Here is a 14,217-nt window from a genome sequence, read left to right as displayed (position 1 = left end):
ACCCGGACGGCCCTGCCAAAGGATCTCCGTCTTCACTGGGTTCACCCTCAACCTGCTGGCACGCAACCATCCAGTAACGGCCTCAAGGCACTGATGGAAATTTTCGGGTACAGAGTCCGGCCGGCCCTCCATCCTCAGAATGAGCTGAGTGTCATCAGCGTACTGGTGGCACTCAAGCCCAAAGCTCCGCACCAGTCGGGCAAGTGGTCACATATAGATGTTAAATAGCTCTCTGCGGGACCCCACAAGTTAGCGGAGATCTCTCGGAAACCATCCCTCCCCTCACCACACGCTGTCCCCTATTCTGGAGGAAGGAGGACACCCATTTAAGGGGTATCCCCCTAACCCCAGTCATGGCTAGGCGTTGGGTCAATAGATTGTGATCGACTATATCAAATGCTGCTGTGAGATCTAATAACACAAGCAGCGCTGATCCGCCTTGATCCATCTGGCAGCGGAGCTGATCTGTGATGGCAACTAGCACAGTCTCCATCCCGTGCCCCCTACGGAAGGGATCAAGTCTGTCATTTAGGAACTGCTGCAACTGTTCCGCTGCTGCCCTTTTTTTTTTGGGGGGGGGGGGGAGAATTACTTGATGCTGATGGCAAATTCTGTTGCATCCTTGATTCTCTGCCGCACCAAATAAGTCCCATCTGAACGACTCGAAAGGATTTGTTCTGCTTCTCCCCGCTCCATAGGTCCTGCATACCTGTGTAAAAATGTAAATCTACATTTAATTCATTCTAGCACACAAGAATAAGTCATTTCAAAAGGAAAGGGGTTTTTTTTCCCTATAGGGAGAGTTTACAAGAGTTTGCATGCATTTTTAAAATGGGTTTTCCTCATTTTTTTACTTATCTTAGAAAAATATTATGCATAAAACTTGGAAAAATAGCATAGTGCGGGAAATATACAATGGGTTGTTGTAGGTTTTTTCGGGCTGTATGGCCATGGTCTAGAGGCATTCTCTCCTGACGTTTCGCCTCTGAGGCAAGCATCCTGAGGTTTATATCATTCCACAGATATATAAACCCATTTTCCTAGTTCTAACAGACCTCACTACCTCTGAGGATGCTTGCTATAGATGCAGGTGAAACGTCAGGAGAGAATGCCTCTAGACCATGGCCATATAGCCTGAAAAAACCTACAACAACCCAGTGATTTCGGCCATGAAAGCCTTCAACAATACATTGCATACAAATATGTGTGCAAAAGAAGCTGTACATACAAAATTTTGCACTAGCAGGGTAATAATGTAGAAATCAAATAGAATGAGACTAAAAGTGGATATATTGCTGTTTTGATATATTTGGCCATTGCTAACAAAAGCTTTAAGCAAAGTTGAGTGCACATTATTTTTATTCAGTACTAATATATTCTCATAAAAAATTAATTAATTGATTATAAATTTTCAGTTATAACACTGAGCTTTTGATGTTGGTATGAAGAATGCATATAAAGCAACAAGGACATAATATGAGAAAGCCTTATAGCAAATAGTTGTGACATGTGAAAACAATGCATTTTTTTCTGTCATACTACATACCATAGATAAACTGATAGATCTGGAGGAGGAGTCTAGGAGAGAAAAGAAAATATTTATTTTCATTTGGTATGAACTTTTATTTCCTCTAGGCCTTTAAAAAATAGTCCAGGATAATTCAAACTTTCACTGATTTGGTAGGAAAATCTAGACAAATTCACCCCTTCAGTGAAAGAATGCTGTGGATAGTTAAACTGCTTAAACCCAAAGACACAATCTTTTCCAAATCAAATTCTCTGGAATCAACTTCATGCTGTAATTTTTTCGAGTTCACCAAAGACTGAGTATAGCATGAACGTATAAGATTCTTACTTTGAGATCCAATTGAGAAGGCTTTATCTCTTATATAGCAATGAATCGATCATCTGGAATATTGTGTTCAATTCTGGGCACCACAATTCAAGAGAGATATTGACAAGCTGGAATGTGTCCAGAGGAGGGCGACTAAAATGATCAAGGGTCTGGAGAACAAGCCCTATGAGGAGCGGCTTAGGGAACTGGGCAGGTTTAGCCTGAAGAAGAGAAGGCTGAGAGGAGATATGATAGCCATGTATAAATATGTGAGAGGAAGCCACAGGGAGGAGGGAGCAAGCTTGTTTTCTGCTTCCTTGGAGACTAGGACGCGGAGTAATGGCTTCAAACTACAAGAGAGGAGATTCCATCTGAACATTAGGAAGAACTTCCTGACTGTGAGAGCCGTTCAGCAGTGGAACTCTCTGCCCCGGAGTGTGGTGGAGGCTCCTTCTTTGGAAGCTTTTAAGCAGAGGCTGGATGGCCATCTGTCAGGGGTGATTAGAATGCAATATTCCTGCTTCTTGGCAGGGGGTTGGACTGGATGGCCCAGGAGGTCTCTTCCAACTCTTTGATTCTATGATTCTATGATAGGCAATTTACTACACAGCACTTCATATATATATCATTTATGGCATTGGTTAACAGCATGAAGACAGTAGGCAGGTGTAATGAATCCCTTACCTTAACTAGCTACCTGAGGCCTAAGGGAGTGGGCCTGGAGAAGCCACGGCATCCATTTTAGGAAAGGGAGACAGGGAGAAGCCATCTTAGTTTAGGTTTGCCTTGAGGGGGCATGTTCAACTCTTGGAGGGAAAGTAAGAAGGCTAGGATTTGCTAGAAAGATGGGAGTCTAAAGGGAAAGGTGTCTTTTAAACTGAGTCTTGAAGTCCCTTTTTAGGGAGTTGGAGTTTGGAACTGTGTGAGAGAGAGGAAATCTGGGTGTTAGTCAGAGCAAGTTTGGGTTTAGTGAAGAAGATTGGGTCAGTCTTTTGTGAAATATTCGGGGTAGCTATTGAGTAGATAGCTAGAATACTGTTTTGTGGAGCAGTACCCCGTTCGTGGTCGGTTCAGTTCCTAAGGAAGTCTAGTTCAGGGTTTTTGGCTAGATTCCTAAGGGGCATTTTTGGGAGTTACTTTCAGAGATTCATTTCCTAAAGTAATTTTCTGTGGTGGAACTTTTAAGACTTGTAACCCAGAAGTTTTTAAGATCTTTACTCAAACGCAACCACAAGCTTTTTATGCCAGTATTTTACTGAAATCACTAAGCTTTTGTACCTGAATCATTCAAGCCTGTTCAATAAATGTTCTTGTTATTTTTATCAACTTATACCAGCCTCAGTGTGAATATCTTTTGTGGTCAAAGCCTTATTCAAGTCAGCTTATAATAGCCTCTAAGAAACTATAGTGGCACAGGGTATAGTTGCACAGGGAACACAGAGGTTGATCTGTGTTCCCAGATCAACCTCTCAATAATACCTCAGCCTGTTTATTATTAATATGGTGGCAGCGGTATTCTTTAAAAAAATTATTTTAAGTCTCTCAGTTCCAGTGGTTCCCTGTTCCTAGCTTTTAAATAGACAGTTCGTTCAGCAACCATATTCCCTCTATATTTTTGGTGAGCTAGTCAGTAGTGGAGGTGTATATCGTTATAATTTGGCTGAGTAGCATTGGGATTATTTTTATATATTTCCCAATCTGATAAATCAGTTTAAAAATATTACCACTACCTTCCTGCTTTGTTATACCATACCATTAATTTCAGACATCTTCTGTTCAATCAAAACACAAAGAAACGAATTTCTTCCACTGCTCTCAGGGAAGCACTACTCACAGAGACATAAGGCTTCACTTTCTTGCAAGGAAACCACCCAACTTCATTGGTAGATGTGTTTCTTCCCTACAATCCAAGACATAAAGAAATGCTCACATCCAGCACAATATAGGACTTCTTACACTGTAACATAGCTTATTTATGAAACAACAGGAATGGCCAGCTATTGACCCATGGATCATTGGGACCAGCAGGAGCTTTTGTCTTGATGCAAATAGTAGTTGCAAGGGAGATGACAACCTGGATTGGAACCATGACAAATGCAGAGGATCACCTTCCCTGCTTCTAAACCAATCACAATCAAATGGTTTCAGAAACCAGTATTTCTTTAAAAAAAAACAAAGCATATCATTAAAGCATATCATATGTGAAAATGATATGCTTTAATATGTCAGATCTATTTTTTCGACATGAGGAAGAACTTCCTGACTGTGAGAGCCATTCGGGGAGTGTGGTGGAAGCTCCTTCTTTGGAAGCTTTTAAACAGAGGCTGGATGGCCATCTGTCAGGGGTGAATTGAATGTAATATTCCTGGTTCTAGGCAGGAGTTGGACTGGATGGCCCATGAGGTCTCTTCCAACTCTTTGATTCTATGATTCTATGCAGACGGGCTGCATGAAAGGTCTCTAATTTCTTCACAACCGTGGACAGCGAGTGGAGAAGGGAGGCCTGGTCTCTGAGAGGTCCCCTCTATCTTGTGGGGTTCCTCAGGGGGCCATTCTCTCCCTTTTGTTGTTTAACATCTATATGCGACCACTTGCTCAGCTAGTTTGAGGTTTTGGGCTAGAGTGTTACCAGTACGCTGATGACACTCAGCTGGTGCTGAAGATGGAAGGCCGACCAGACTCTGTACGCGATTGTTTCCATCAGTGCCTTGAGGCCGTTACTGGATGGCTGCGTACCAGCAGGTTGAGGGTGAATCCAGCAAAGATGGAGATCCTATGGCTGGATTGACCGGGCAGTGGGGATATCCAGCTGCCTACCCTGGATGGCGAGGCGCTACGCCCGCCATCATTGGTAAAGAGCCTGGGAATCCTTTTGGACCCTCTGCTGACGATGGAGGCCCAGGTCTCCGCCGTTAGTAGAACCGCCTTTTTTCATCTGCGGCAGGCTAGACGGCTGGCCCCCTACCTGACCAGGGACGACCTAGCTACGGTGATCCAGGCTACGGTCATCTCAAGACTGAACTACTGTAACGCCCTCTACATTGGCCTTCCTCTCTCAGTGATCCGGAAGCTGAAGTTGGTACAAAATGCAGCTGCTCGGCTTCTTGCGGGAATTCCGATGAGATGCCACATAACACCGATCTTACTACAGCTGCATTGGTTACCAATTGAGCACCGGATCACTTTCTAAGTGATGGTACTCACCTTTAAGGCCTTGCATGGTCTGGGGCCGATGTACCTGAGGGACTGCCTCACCCCCTACCAACCCCTGAGATCCCTCCATTCTGAGGACCAAGATTTGTTGGAAATTCCCAGTGTCAAGACCTTGCGTCTAACAGCAACTAGACGCAGAGCCTTTACAGCAGTGGCACCATCGCTCTGGAATACTCTGCCACCTGAAGTCCGTGCCTTGCAGGACTTATCAGCTTTCCGCAGGGCATGTAAGACATATCTGTTTCAACAGACCTTTGATTTTTGATATTGCTGTTTTTAAATTGTTTTAAATTGTTTTTAAATTGTGTTAGATTTTAGCCTGTTCTTGTAAGCCGCTCCAAGCCCCAGGGGAGTTTCGGCATATAAGTTCAAATAATAAATAAATAAGTCCGGTAAACTGTGGGAATACCCACCCCCTCTCCCAAGCTCCCAGACCCTTTAGAAAAGTAAACAAACCTTACCAGCCTGCAGTATTCCCTCTGTGCAGCTCTCCCAACACGTACAAATGACGCGTCAGGAAAGCGGGGGGGGGAGGGGGGGGGGAAATTGCTCTCCTTCCCCGTTTTGTACGTGCTGGGAGAGCTACATGGAGGGAATACTGTAACGCAGTGGGTTAAAGCACTGAGCTGCTGAGCTTGTTGATCGAAAGGTCGCAGGTTCGATTCCGGGGAGCTGCGTGAGCTTCCGCTGTCAGCCCTAGCTTCTGCCAACCTAGCAGTTCGAAAACATGCAAATGTGAGTAGATCAATAGGTACTGCTCTAGCGGGAAGGTAACAGCACTCCATGCAGTCATGCTGGCCACATGACCTTGGAGGTGTCTACGGACAACGCTGGCTCTTCGGCTTAGAAATGGAGATGAGCACCACACCTCAGAGTCAGACATGACTGGACTTAATGTCAGGGGACTACCTTTACCTTTAAAGGGTCTGGGGGTTTGGAGGGATGGGGGAGAGCCTCCCCATGTTCTCTTGGGCTAGTCCCGAGAGAACATGTGGACAACCCACCCCAGAAAGTGCACGTTTTCTGGGGTGGATGCAGACAGCCCTCCCAAACTATCCATGTTTTTTTTGTTTTTAACTCTGATGTTTTTGGGATAAAGAGCTGTCTAGATCCGCCGAGATAGTCCATCATTCAGGATATAGGATTTGCACTGTTTGACCACTCTACAAGCAAAGGGCCTTATCCCCTACCAACCCCAGAGATCCTACCGTTCTGAGGACCAAGATATATTGGAAATTCCCAATGTCAAGACCTTGCGTCTGACAGCAACCAGACGCAGAACCTTTACAGCAGTGGCACCATCGCTCTGGAATACTCTGCCACCTGAAGTCCGTGCCTTGCAGGACTTTCCAGCTTTCCGCAGGGCTTGTAAGACATACCTGTTTCGACAGGCCTTTGATCTCTGATATTGCTGTTTTTAAATTGTTTTTAAATTGTGTTAGATTTTTGCCTGTTCTTGTAAGCCGCTCCGAGCCCCAGGGGAGTGGCGGCATATAAGTTTGAATAATAAATAAATTAAAAAATAAAATATAATACTGAGCAGCATTGCACATTACACCAACCTGCCACCACAGCTGCTCTGCTTCGGCTTTGCTTAGCTCCACAATATCCCCCACGTTGAGCTTCAGTGCTGGGCCAAATGCCACAGGTGGTGGAGGAAGTCCATAATATTCTTGGCATGCTTCCAGCTTGGGAAGCCCTGAAGTGGAAAGAAGAGAAGCGGTGATTGAGCCGAAGCAGTTTCTTGCTTGTCCTGGAAGTACAGTGTCAAGTGAGCTTTCCTACATAGTTAGAAAGAGCAAGTAGATGTAGAAAGAGGCAGACACTGCATCTTGGTCACACTGTACTGTAGTCGAGCAATACTCTGCATGCTGATGCTGATTCTGGAAATCTATTGCCAGCTTCCCGCCAACAGAAATGGTGACAGCACTACCTGATGTGATGGAAGAAAGGGTTAGAAGGTTTCATGGCCGGAATCACTGGGTTGTTGTACATTTTTTCGGGCTACATGGCCATGGTCTAGAGGCATTCTCTCCTGACATTTCGCCTGCATGTATGGCAAGCATCCTCAGAGGTAGTGAGGTCTGCTGGAACTAGGAAAAAGGGGTTTATATATCTGTGTAATGACCAGGGTGAGACAAAGGACTCTTGTCTGCTGGAGCTAGGTGTGAATGTTTCAAATGACTACCTTGATTAGAATATAATGGCCTGACAGTGCCTAGAGCAAACTTTTGTTGGGAGGTAATTAGATGTCCTTGTTTGTTTCCTCTTTGCTGTTGTGCTGTTTTAGGGTTTTTTTTAATACTGGTAGCCAGATTTTGTTCGTTTTCATGGTTTCCTCCTTTCTGTTGAGATTGTCCACATGCTTGTGGATTTCAATGTCTTCTCTGTGTAGTCTGACATGGTGGTTGTTGGTGTGGTCCAGCATTTTTGTGTTCTCAAATAAAATGCTGTGTCCAGGCTGGTTCATCAGCTGCTCTGCTATGGCTGACTTCTCTGGTTGAAGTAGTCTGCAGTGCCTTTCATGTTCCTTGATTCGTGTCTGGGAAATGCTGCGTTTGGTGGTCCCTATGTAGACTTGTCCACAGCTGCATGGTACACGGTAGACTCCTGCAGAAGTGAGAGGATCCCTCTTGGCTATCTACAGACCCACCAAGAAAATCCAACAAATGCTACGTTCAGCAACAGCACAACAGCAGAGAGGAAACAAACGAGGGCATCTAATCACCTCTCAACAAAAGTTTGCTTCAGGCACTGTCAGGCCATTATATGCTAATCAAGGTGGTCAGTTGAAACATTCACACCCAGCTTCAGCAGACAAGAGTCCTTTGTCCCACCCTGGTCATTCCATAGATATATAAACCCATTTTCCTACTTCCAACAGACCTCACTACCTCTGAGGATGCTTGCCATAGATGCAGGCGAAACGTCAGGAGAGAATGCCTCTAGACCATAGCCATATAGCCCAAAAAAACCTACAACAATCTGGCAAAAAGAAGCTTGGTTCAGGTTAAGTTTCAGGACCCATCCAGACAGGGCTTTAAAAATGGGAGTTCCCATTTTAGAAAGGCTGGTGGCTAGAACGTCAGCACTAAATGTGCGCTGAATCGTAACAAAGAAGGGCAACTGTGGGATATGAACCTAATATGAGCACATGCAAATATACTTGTATTTACTGTATTAAGATATGCAAATGTGCACATATAAAGATCAATACATAACAGTATATTTTATTTTTTTAAACTTCCACCAGGTGTCCCCTGTCCGCCCTCCATTTTATCCTGAGACACAGAAGGAAGGCCAGTGAGAATGGCGTGGGAAAAAATCCCAGGACTGGCACGTCTATCTAGGGACCTGCTCTGAGGTCTCTGGTTTTTTCGTTCCTCTTTTTAATCTTGCATTTTGGCGCTGTCTGGAAGCACCCTCAGTCTCCCCATTTCAGTTTCAAAGACACTGGAGCCCCCCGGTGGCACAGTGGGTTAAACCCCTGTGCCGGCAGGACTGAGGACCGACAGGTCACAGGTTCGAATCCGGGGAGAGGTGGATGAGCCCCCTCTACCAGCTCCAGCTCCTCATGCGGGGACATGAGAGAAGCCCCCCACAAGGGTGATAAAACATCAAATTATCTGGGTATCCCCTGGGCAATGTCCTTGCAGATGGCCAATTCTCTCACACCAGAAGTGACTTGCAGATTCCCAAGTCTCTCTTGACACGACAAAAAAAAGGTTTCAAAGACAGATTCTACCATTGAGTCAAGAAAGCAAGGAGAGATGTCACAACTGAGATGAACAACAGGAATAATGACAGAGCGGGGAAAAAAATCTTCCTTCCTAAAGACAAATGCTAAGCCATAGCAAGGAGCTTCCTCTGAAAGATATGCTAAAATAGTTTCATAGTGTAACTGCAAAAAAAGCCAATGGGATTTTGGCCTGCATTAATAGGAGTCTAGTGTCTAGATCCAGGGAAGTAATGTTGCCCCTCTATTCCGCCTTGGTTAGACCACACCTGGAATATTGTGTCCAGTTCTGGGCACCACAATTGAAGAAATAATAATAATAATAATAATAATAACAACAACACTTTATTTGTACCCCGCTACCATCTCCCCAAGGGACTTGGTGCGGCTTACATGAGGCCGAACCCAAACACAAAAACACAAGCAATAAGAAAGATATTGACAAGCTGGGATGTGTCCAGAGGAGGGCGACTAAAATGATCAAGGGTCTGGAGAACAAGCCCTACGAGGAGCGGCTTAAGGAGCTGGGCATGTTTAGTCTGAAGAAGAGAAGGCTGAGAGGAGATATGATAGCCATGTATAAATCTGTGAGGGGAAGCCACAGGGAGGAGGGAGCAAGCTTGTTTTCTGCTTCCATGGAGAACAGGACACGAAACAATGGCTTCAAACTACAAGAGAGGAGATTCCATCTGAACATGAGGAAGAACTTCCTGACTGTGAGAGCCGTTCAGCAGTGGAACTCTCTGCCCTGGAGTGTGGTGGAGGCTCCTTCTTTGGAAACTTTTAAACAGAGGCTGGATGGCCATCTGTCAGGGGTGCTTTGAAAGCAATATTCCTGCTTCTTGGCAGGAGGTTGGACTGGATTGCCCACGAGGTCTCTTCCAACTCTTGGATTCTATGACAGATCTGCATGCAGAACGTATGCCCTTTACCTGGTTCCCTATTCTATATTTACTAATTTCCCACTAGGAGTTGCCATCACTCTTAGCTTCTTCTATCCATGTTAATTAGAAAATAACTGTCATCACCAGTGATTTTCTGGAAACCTAATGGTAGGGTACAGGCCCGTAGCCAGGATTTCGTTTCGGGGGGGGGGGGGCTGATTTTTTTTCAGGGGGGTTTCGGGGGGGGGGCTGAGTTTTGGGGGGGGGGCTGAATCTGAGTGAAAGAGGGTCTAGCCTAGCAAACCTTTTGTATCATTTTACCCCAATACCCCCATGCATATGGGATATATTGAGTATGGTGATCAGATCATGATATGAATAAACATAACAGTTTAAATAATGCACCATTAAGGCCTTTTCGCGAACCACCATGAAATTTTTGGGGGGGGGGGGAGGGCTGAAGCCCCCCGAGCCCCCCCCCCCCCCCCCCCGGCTACATGCCTGGTAGGGTACCAGCTCCAACTTACCCAGATCCATTTTCTCTCTCTCTGCTGCATGTCGATTGGGTTTATTCTGTAGAGGAAACACATAGAATTTTATTCAGAGAACAGAAATAGAGTTAAAGGCAACAACGTATAGATAACTAGGGCCTATTTCACACAATATAATTTTAGAATTATGGCTGTATTTACTCTGCAGAATTGTAGTACTTTGTTAACACATTGTCATGGTTCAATGCTATGGAATTGTGGGCACTGTTAAAACCACCCACTACATGGCTACCAGCCTCCTCCCAGTAGACTCAAATCAAGGAAAAGCTTTGAATACTACTTCTCTTGGCGTCCCTCCAGCAACAGCAAGGGTATCCCTCTGGGCAGCTAAATCAGGAATTCCCAACTGGATGCCCCCCCTGCGAGGGTCTTCCTTCAGGGGCAAACGAAGAATGAGCAACTTGGAAGTCCCTGAACAGACTCAGAAGTGGAGAGGGCAGATCAAAAGACAACCTGGCAAAATGGCACTACCTAAAAGAATCCCACACCTTGTGTGACTGTGGAGCAGAACAGACAACTCTGCATCTGTATGCTTGTCCACTATGCCCTGCCTCATTTACAGAGGAGGAATTGTTGGAGGCTACAGACAATGCCGTTGCTGTTGCCCGTTTTTGGTCAAAAGATATTTAGCCGCCTGCACACTTTCTGTTTTTATCAGTTTTGTACTAATTTATGCAGTGCTTTTGATATGAAATAAATAAAACTTTACATTTTACCTTTTTCATGGTGGATCCCGATTCTGCATTAAACAGACAAAAACAAGGAAGCATTACAATGTGCACAGAGGGGGTAGGGTGAGTATCAATGTTAAAATGAAGAGATTGACTACCACTGGCAAGGGTTCTTATCCTATTTTTATACCACTATCTCAAAGTATTTACTGACACTAAGCTGGAGAAGAGCCCAGAGTTCTCCTCAGCTAGTCATCTACTGAGAAACCAGTTAAGGTGCAATTTTATTTATTATTTATTATATTACATACATTTATTTACATTTATTATATATTTACAGTATTTATATTCCACCCTTCTCACCCCGCAGGGGACTCAGGGCGGATTACAATGAACACATATATGGCGAACATTCAATGCCAATTTTGACATACAACGTATACAGACATAAACAGGGGCTATTTAACATTTTCTGGCTGCCAGGGGAGCTGTCACTTTCATCGTCCATCTGCGACACTGATGAAGTACTTCCGCATTCCCCGCATGCTTTTTGCTGGAGTGCTTTTGCTGGAGTCTTTTTTATGGCCTCATAAATTAGTTAATTTAGCCTCCCCACATAAGGTGGTACCTAATTTTCCTACTTGACAGATGCAACTGTCTTTCGGGTTGCAAAGGTCGACAACAGGCTACACAATTGGTTGGAAGCCCACTCCAACCCGGGCTGGCTTCATACTCATGACCTTTTGGTCCCGCCCTTCTCCCCACAAGGGGACTCAGGGTGGCCTTACATAAGCATCCAATTATGCTATCAACATATATAATATTTTTAATATATATAAATATATATAAATTACAAATTTTAAAAATTAAAAATTAAAAACGATAAAAGCTACAGTTAAAACAGTAACATCCCTTTAAAACATTACACAGTTCAACAAATAAATTCATTTAACAGTAAATTAACATACCAAATGACTTAAAAGCAGGCATGGGCAAACTTCGGCCCTCCAGATGTTTTGGACTTTAACTCCCACAATTCCTAACAGCTGATAGGAATTGTGGGAGTTGAAGTCCAAAACACCTGGAGGGCTGAAACTTTAAAGCTTGATTCTGTGTTCAGGGTGGATCCCTTCCATGATACAATAATCAACCACGCACAACACAATATGGAATGATAAGGCCACAACTTCACTGTTTAATAACTGTAAATAGGTTTGTTGCAATAATATACGAGAGATGATAGGAAAAGTCCCATGTCAGCCTAAGCTTCCAATGACAGCCTCCCCTGCCACCAAGGGGTGCTGCAAATGTGCTTCATCCCAAGGCTGGGACCTGACCTACCTCCAGTTTACACACACCAACCCCCCTTTATAGGTACCAATGCCCAAGAGGTACTGCTAATTCATGCCCTGGATCCAGAACCCATGCCAATTGGGTTCTGGATCCAGGGCATGGATGAGATCCAGAACCCATGCCAATACTTGTAACAGACTTAAAAACATTTGAAGACAATACTGTATCAAACTGCAATGCAGGCAGGGTGGGTGGCATGGCACTTGGCAAGCAATTGCATCAATAGGAGTCTAGAATGAAGCCTACATGGCCACTCTGGTCAGGCCCATCCTCAGCCAATGAGATTGAATCAGCTGGCTCACTCTCATTGGCTGCAAGGACCAGGAATGCTCAAGACACGCAACTCTGCAATCCCTACCCTCCTCCGATAGTAAGTTGTGCTGGGTACCGGAGTACACAGGTGTTAAGGGTTGTACAATAACCTATGTTTACTACATCACAGAAACTAGAAAATACTATGTGTGTGTGTGTGTGTGTTAATTTATCAGTAACTAGCAAATCTCTGGTGAACATTAGTAACAAGACTTAAACCATTTTTGTTGAAATAAGTCTGGCATACTACTGGTTGTAGGGAGTATTTAGATAGATACGATAATTAAAGATCTGTTAATACTAAAATAAACATAATGCTAACACATGATAACACATCTCTCCTCTCCTTCAGAAGGAAGCTGAAAACATGGATATGGGACCAGGCTTTTGGGTAATCTGGCAGATGGACAAGGTAATGACGACCAGAATGTGGAAAGGACTATGGTAATGCTGAATGGACTTACGGATTTTAGAACTTGGTGAACCTTGGCTACTAGATTGGCTTTTTAGTTGTTATTGTATTAATTGATTGTTTTTAACTATTGTGGCTATTGCTGTTATGTATTTTATCTGTTGAATTTTTGGCATCGAATTGTGCCGGTTGTAAGCTGCCCTGGGTCCCCCCTAGGGGGTTGAGAAGGACGGGGTAGAAGTGCCCGAAATAAATAAATAATAAATAAGAGCCTGGCTGCTGCCCGTTGTACCAGTTCAAACTGGTACAGAGCTCTCCATTTTTCCCAGTCTTGTTGCCCTTCCTTCCTCAACAATATCAGAATTCCAATCTTGACGAAGGAAGTTGCATATAAATCCCTGTCATGGTTAAGAAGGTACAGAAGGAGGACTCCAAAACCTACTCCTGTCTGTTAATACTAAAATAAACATAATGCTTGGTATGTCTAGTGATTGGGAGCAGTGATGGAGGAGGGGGAGGACAATGACAGAGAGAGGAACAAAATATTAGATTAGAATAGGGATGAGGGACAGGGCCTTCCCAGTGGTGGCCCCTCGCCTGTGGAATTCACTCCCCGGGGAAATTAGGTCATCAACATCTCTCCTCTCCTTCAGAAGCAAGCTGAAAACATGGATATGGGACCAGGTTTTTGGGTAATCTGTCCAAGACCAGCATAGAGTCTCTAAGGGTCCAGGACTACCTGGAGGTGAGTCCTCATTTGCCATCCCAAACCATTTGGGCTCCTGGAGCCCAAAGGTCTGGAATGGGGCCCAACCCCACCTCCCAGGCCCCCAAACAGCTCTTAAATTAAGAAAAACTTACCTGGTTGCCATTAAGGTGCTCCTTGTGTCCTCCTGGCATGAAAAAATGATGTGTCCGGAGACTGGGGGTGGGGAGGCAAGGAGCAATTTTCCTCCTCGCCCCCAGTCTCTTCTTGCCAGGAGGACACAAGGAACACCTTAAACGTAGCCAGATTCATTTTTTTATTTTAAGGGGGGTTTTTTTGGGGGGGGGGGGAGGTGGTTCAGGCCCGCTGCATGCTATCCTGATTGCTATTGGGATGGCATGTAGACACCCTGCTGGAAAGCCTGGGGTTTTTTTTTGGCGGGGGGGGGGGGGTGAACTTAAACCTTACCTGGTTGCTATTAAGGTGCTCCTTGTGTCCTCCTGGCATGAAAAAATGATGTGTCTGGAGAGAAGGCGAGGAGCAAT

General features: G+C 44.6%; 1 protein-coding gene across 1 annotated transcript in view; it reads right to left on the bottom strand.

Moving 5' to 3' along the window:
* The window catches only part of VAV1 (vav guanine nucleotide exchange factor 1), a 113,664-nt gene that overhangs the window by 12,298 nt on the left and 87,149 nt on the right, over positions 1-14,217 (bottom strand). The window contains exons 18-23 of the mRNA XM_067464113.1: positions 10,935-10,957; positions 10,195-10,240; positions 6,610-6,746; positions 3,669-3,734; positions 1,547-1,578; positions 593-709 (exon numbers count right to left, since the gene is read on the bottom strand). Coding sequence (XP_067320214.1) covers positions 593-709; positions 1,547-1,578; positions 3,669-3,734; positions 6,610-6,746; positions 10,195-10,240; positions 10,935-10,957 — 421 coding nt within the window. The remainder of the gene's footprint in view (positions 1-592; positions 710-1,546; positions 1,579-3,668; positions 3,735-6,609; positions 6,747-10,194; positions 10,241-10,934; positions 10,958-14,217) is intronic.

The sequence above is a fragment of the Anolis sagrei genome, chromosome 2 (genome assembly GCF_037176765.1).
Source record: "Anolis sagrei isolate rAnoSag1 chromosome 2, rAnoSag1.mat, whole genome shotgun sequence".
NCBI classification, from domain to species: domain Eukaryota; kingdom Metazoa; phylum Chordata; class Lepidosauria; order Squamata; family Dactyloidae; genus Anolis; species Anolis sagrei.
The sequence above is the reverse complement of the archived record's forward strand: the minus strand, read 5'-3'. Positions and strand labels throughout refer to the sequence as shown.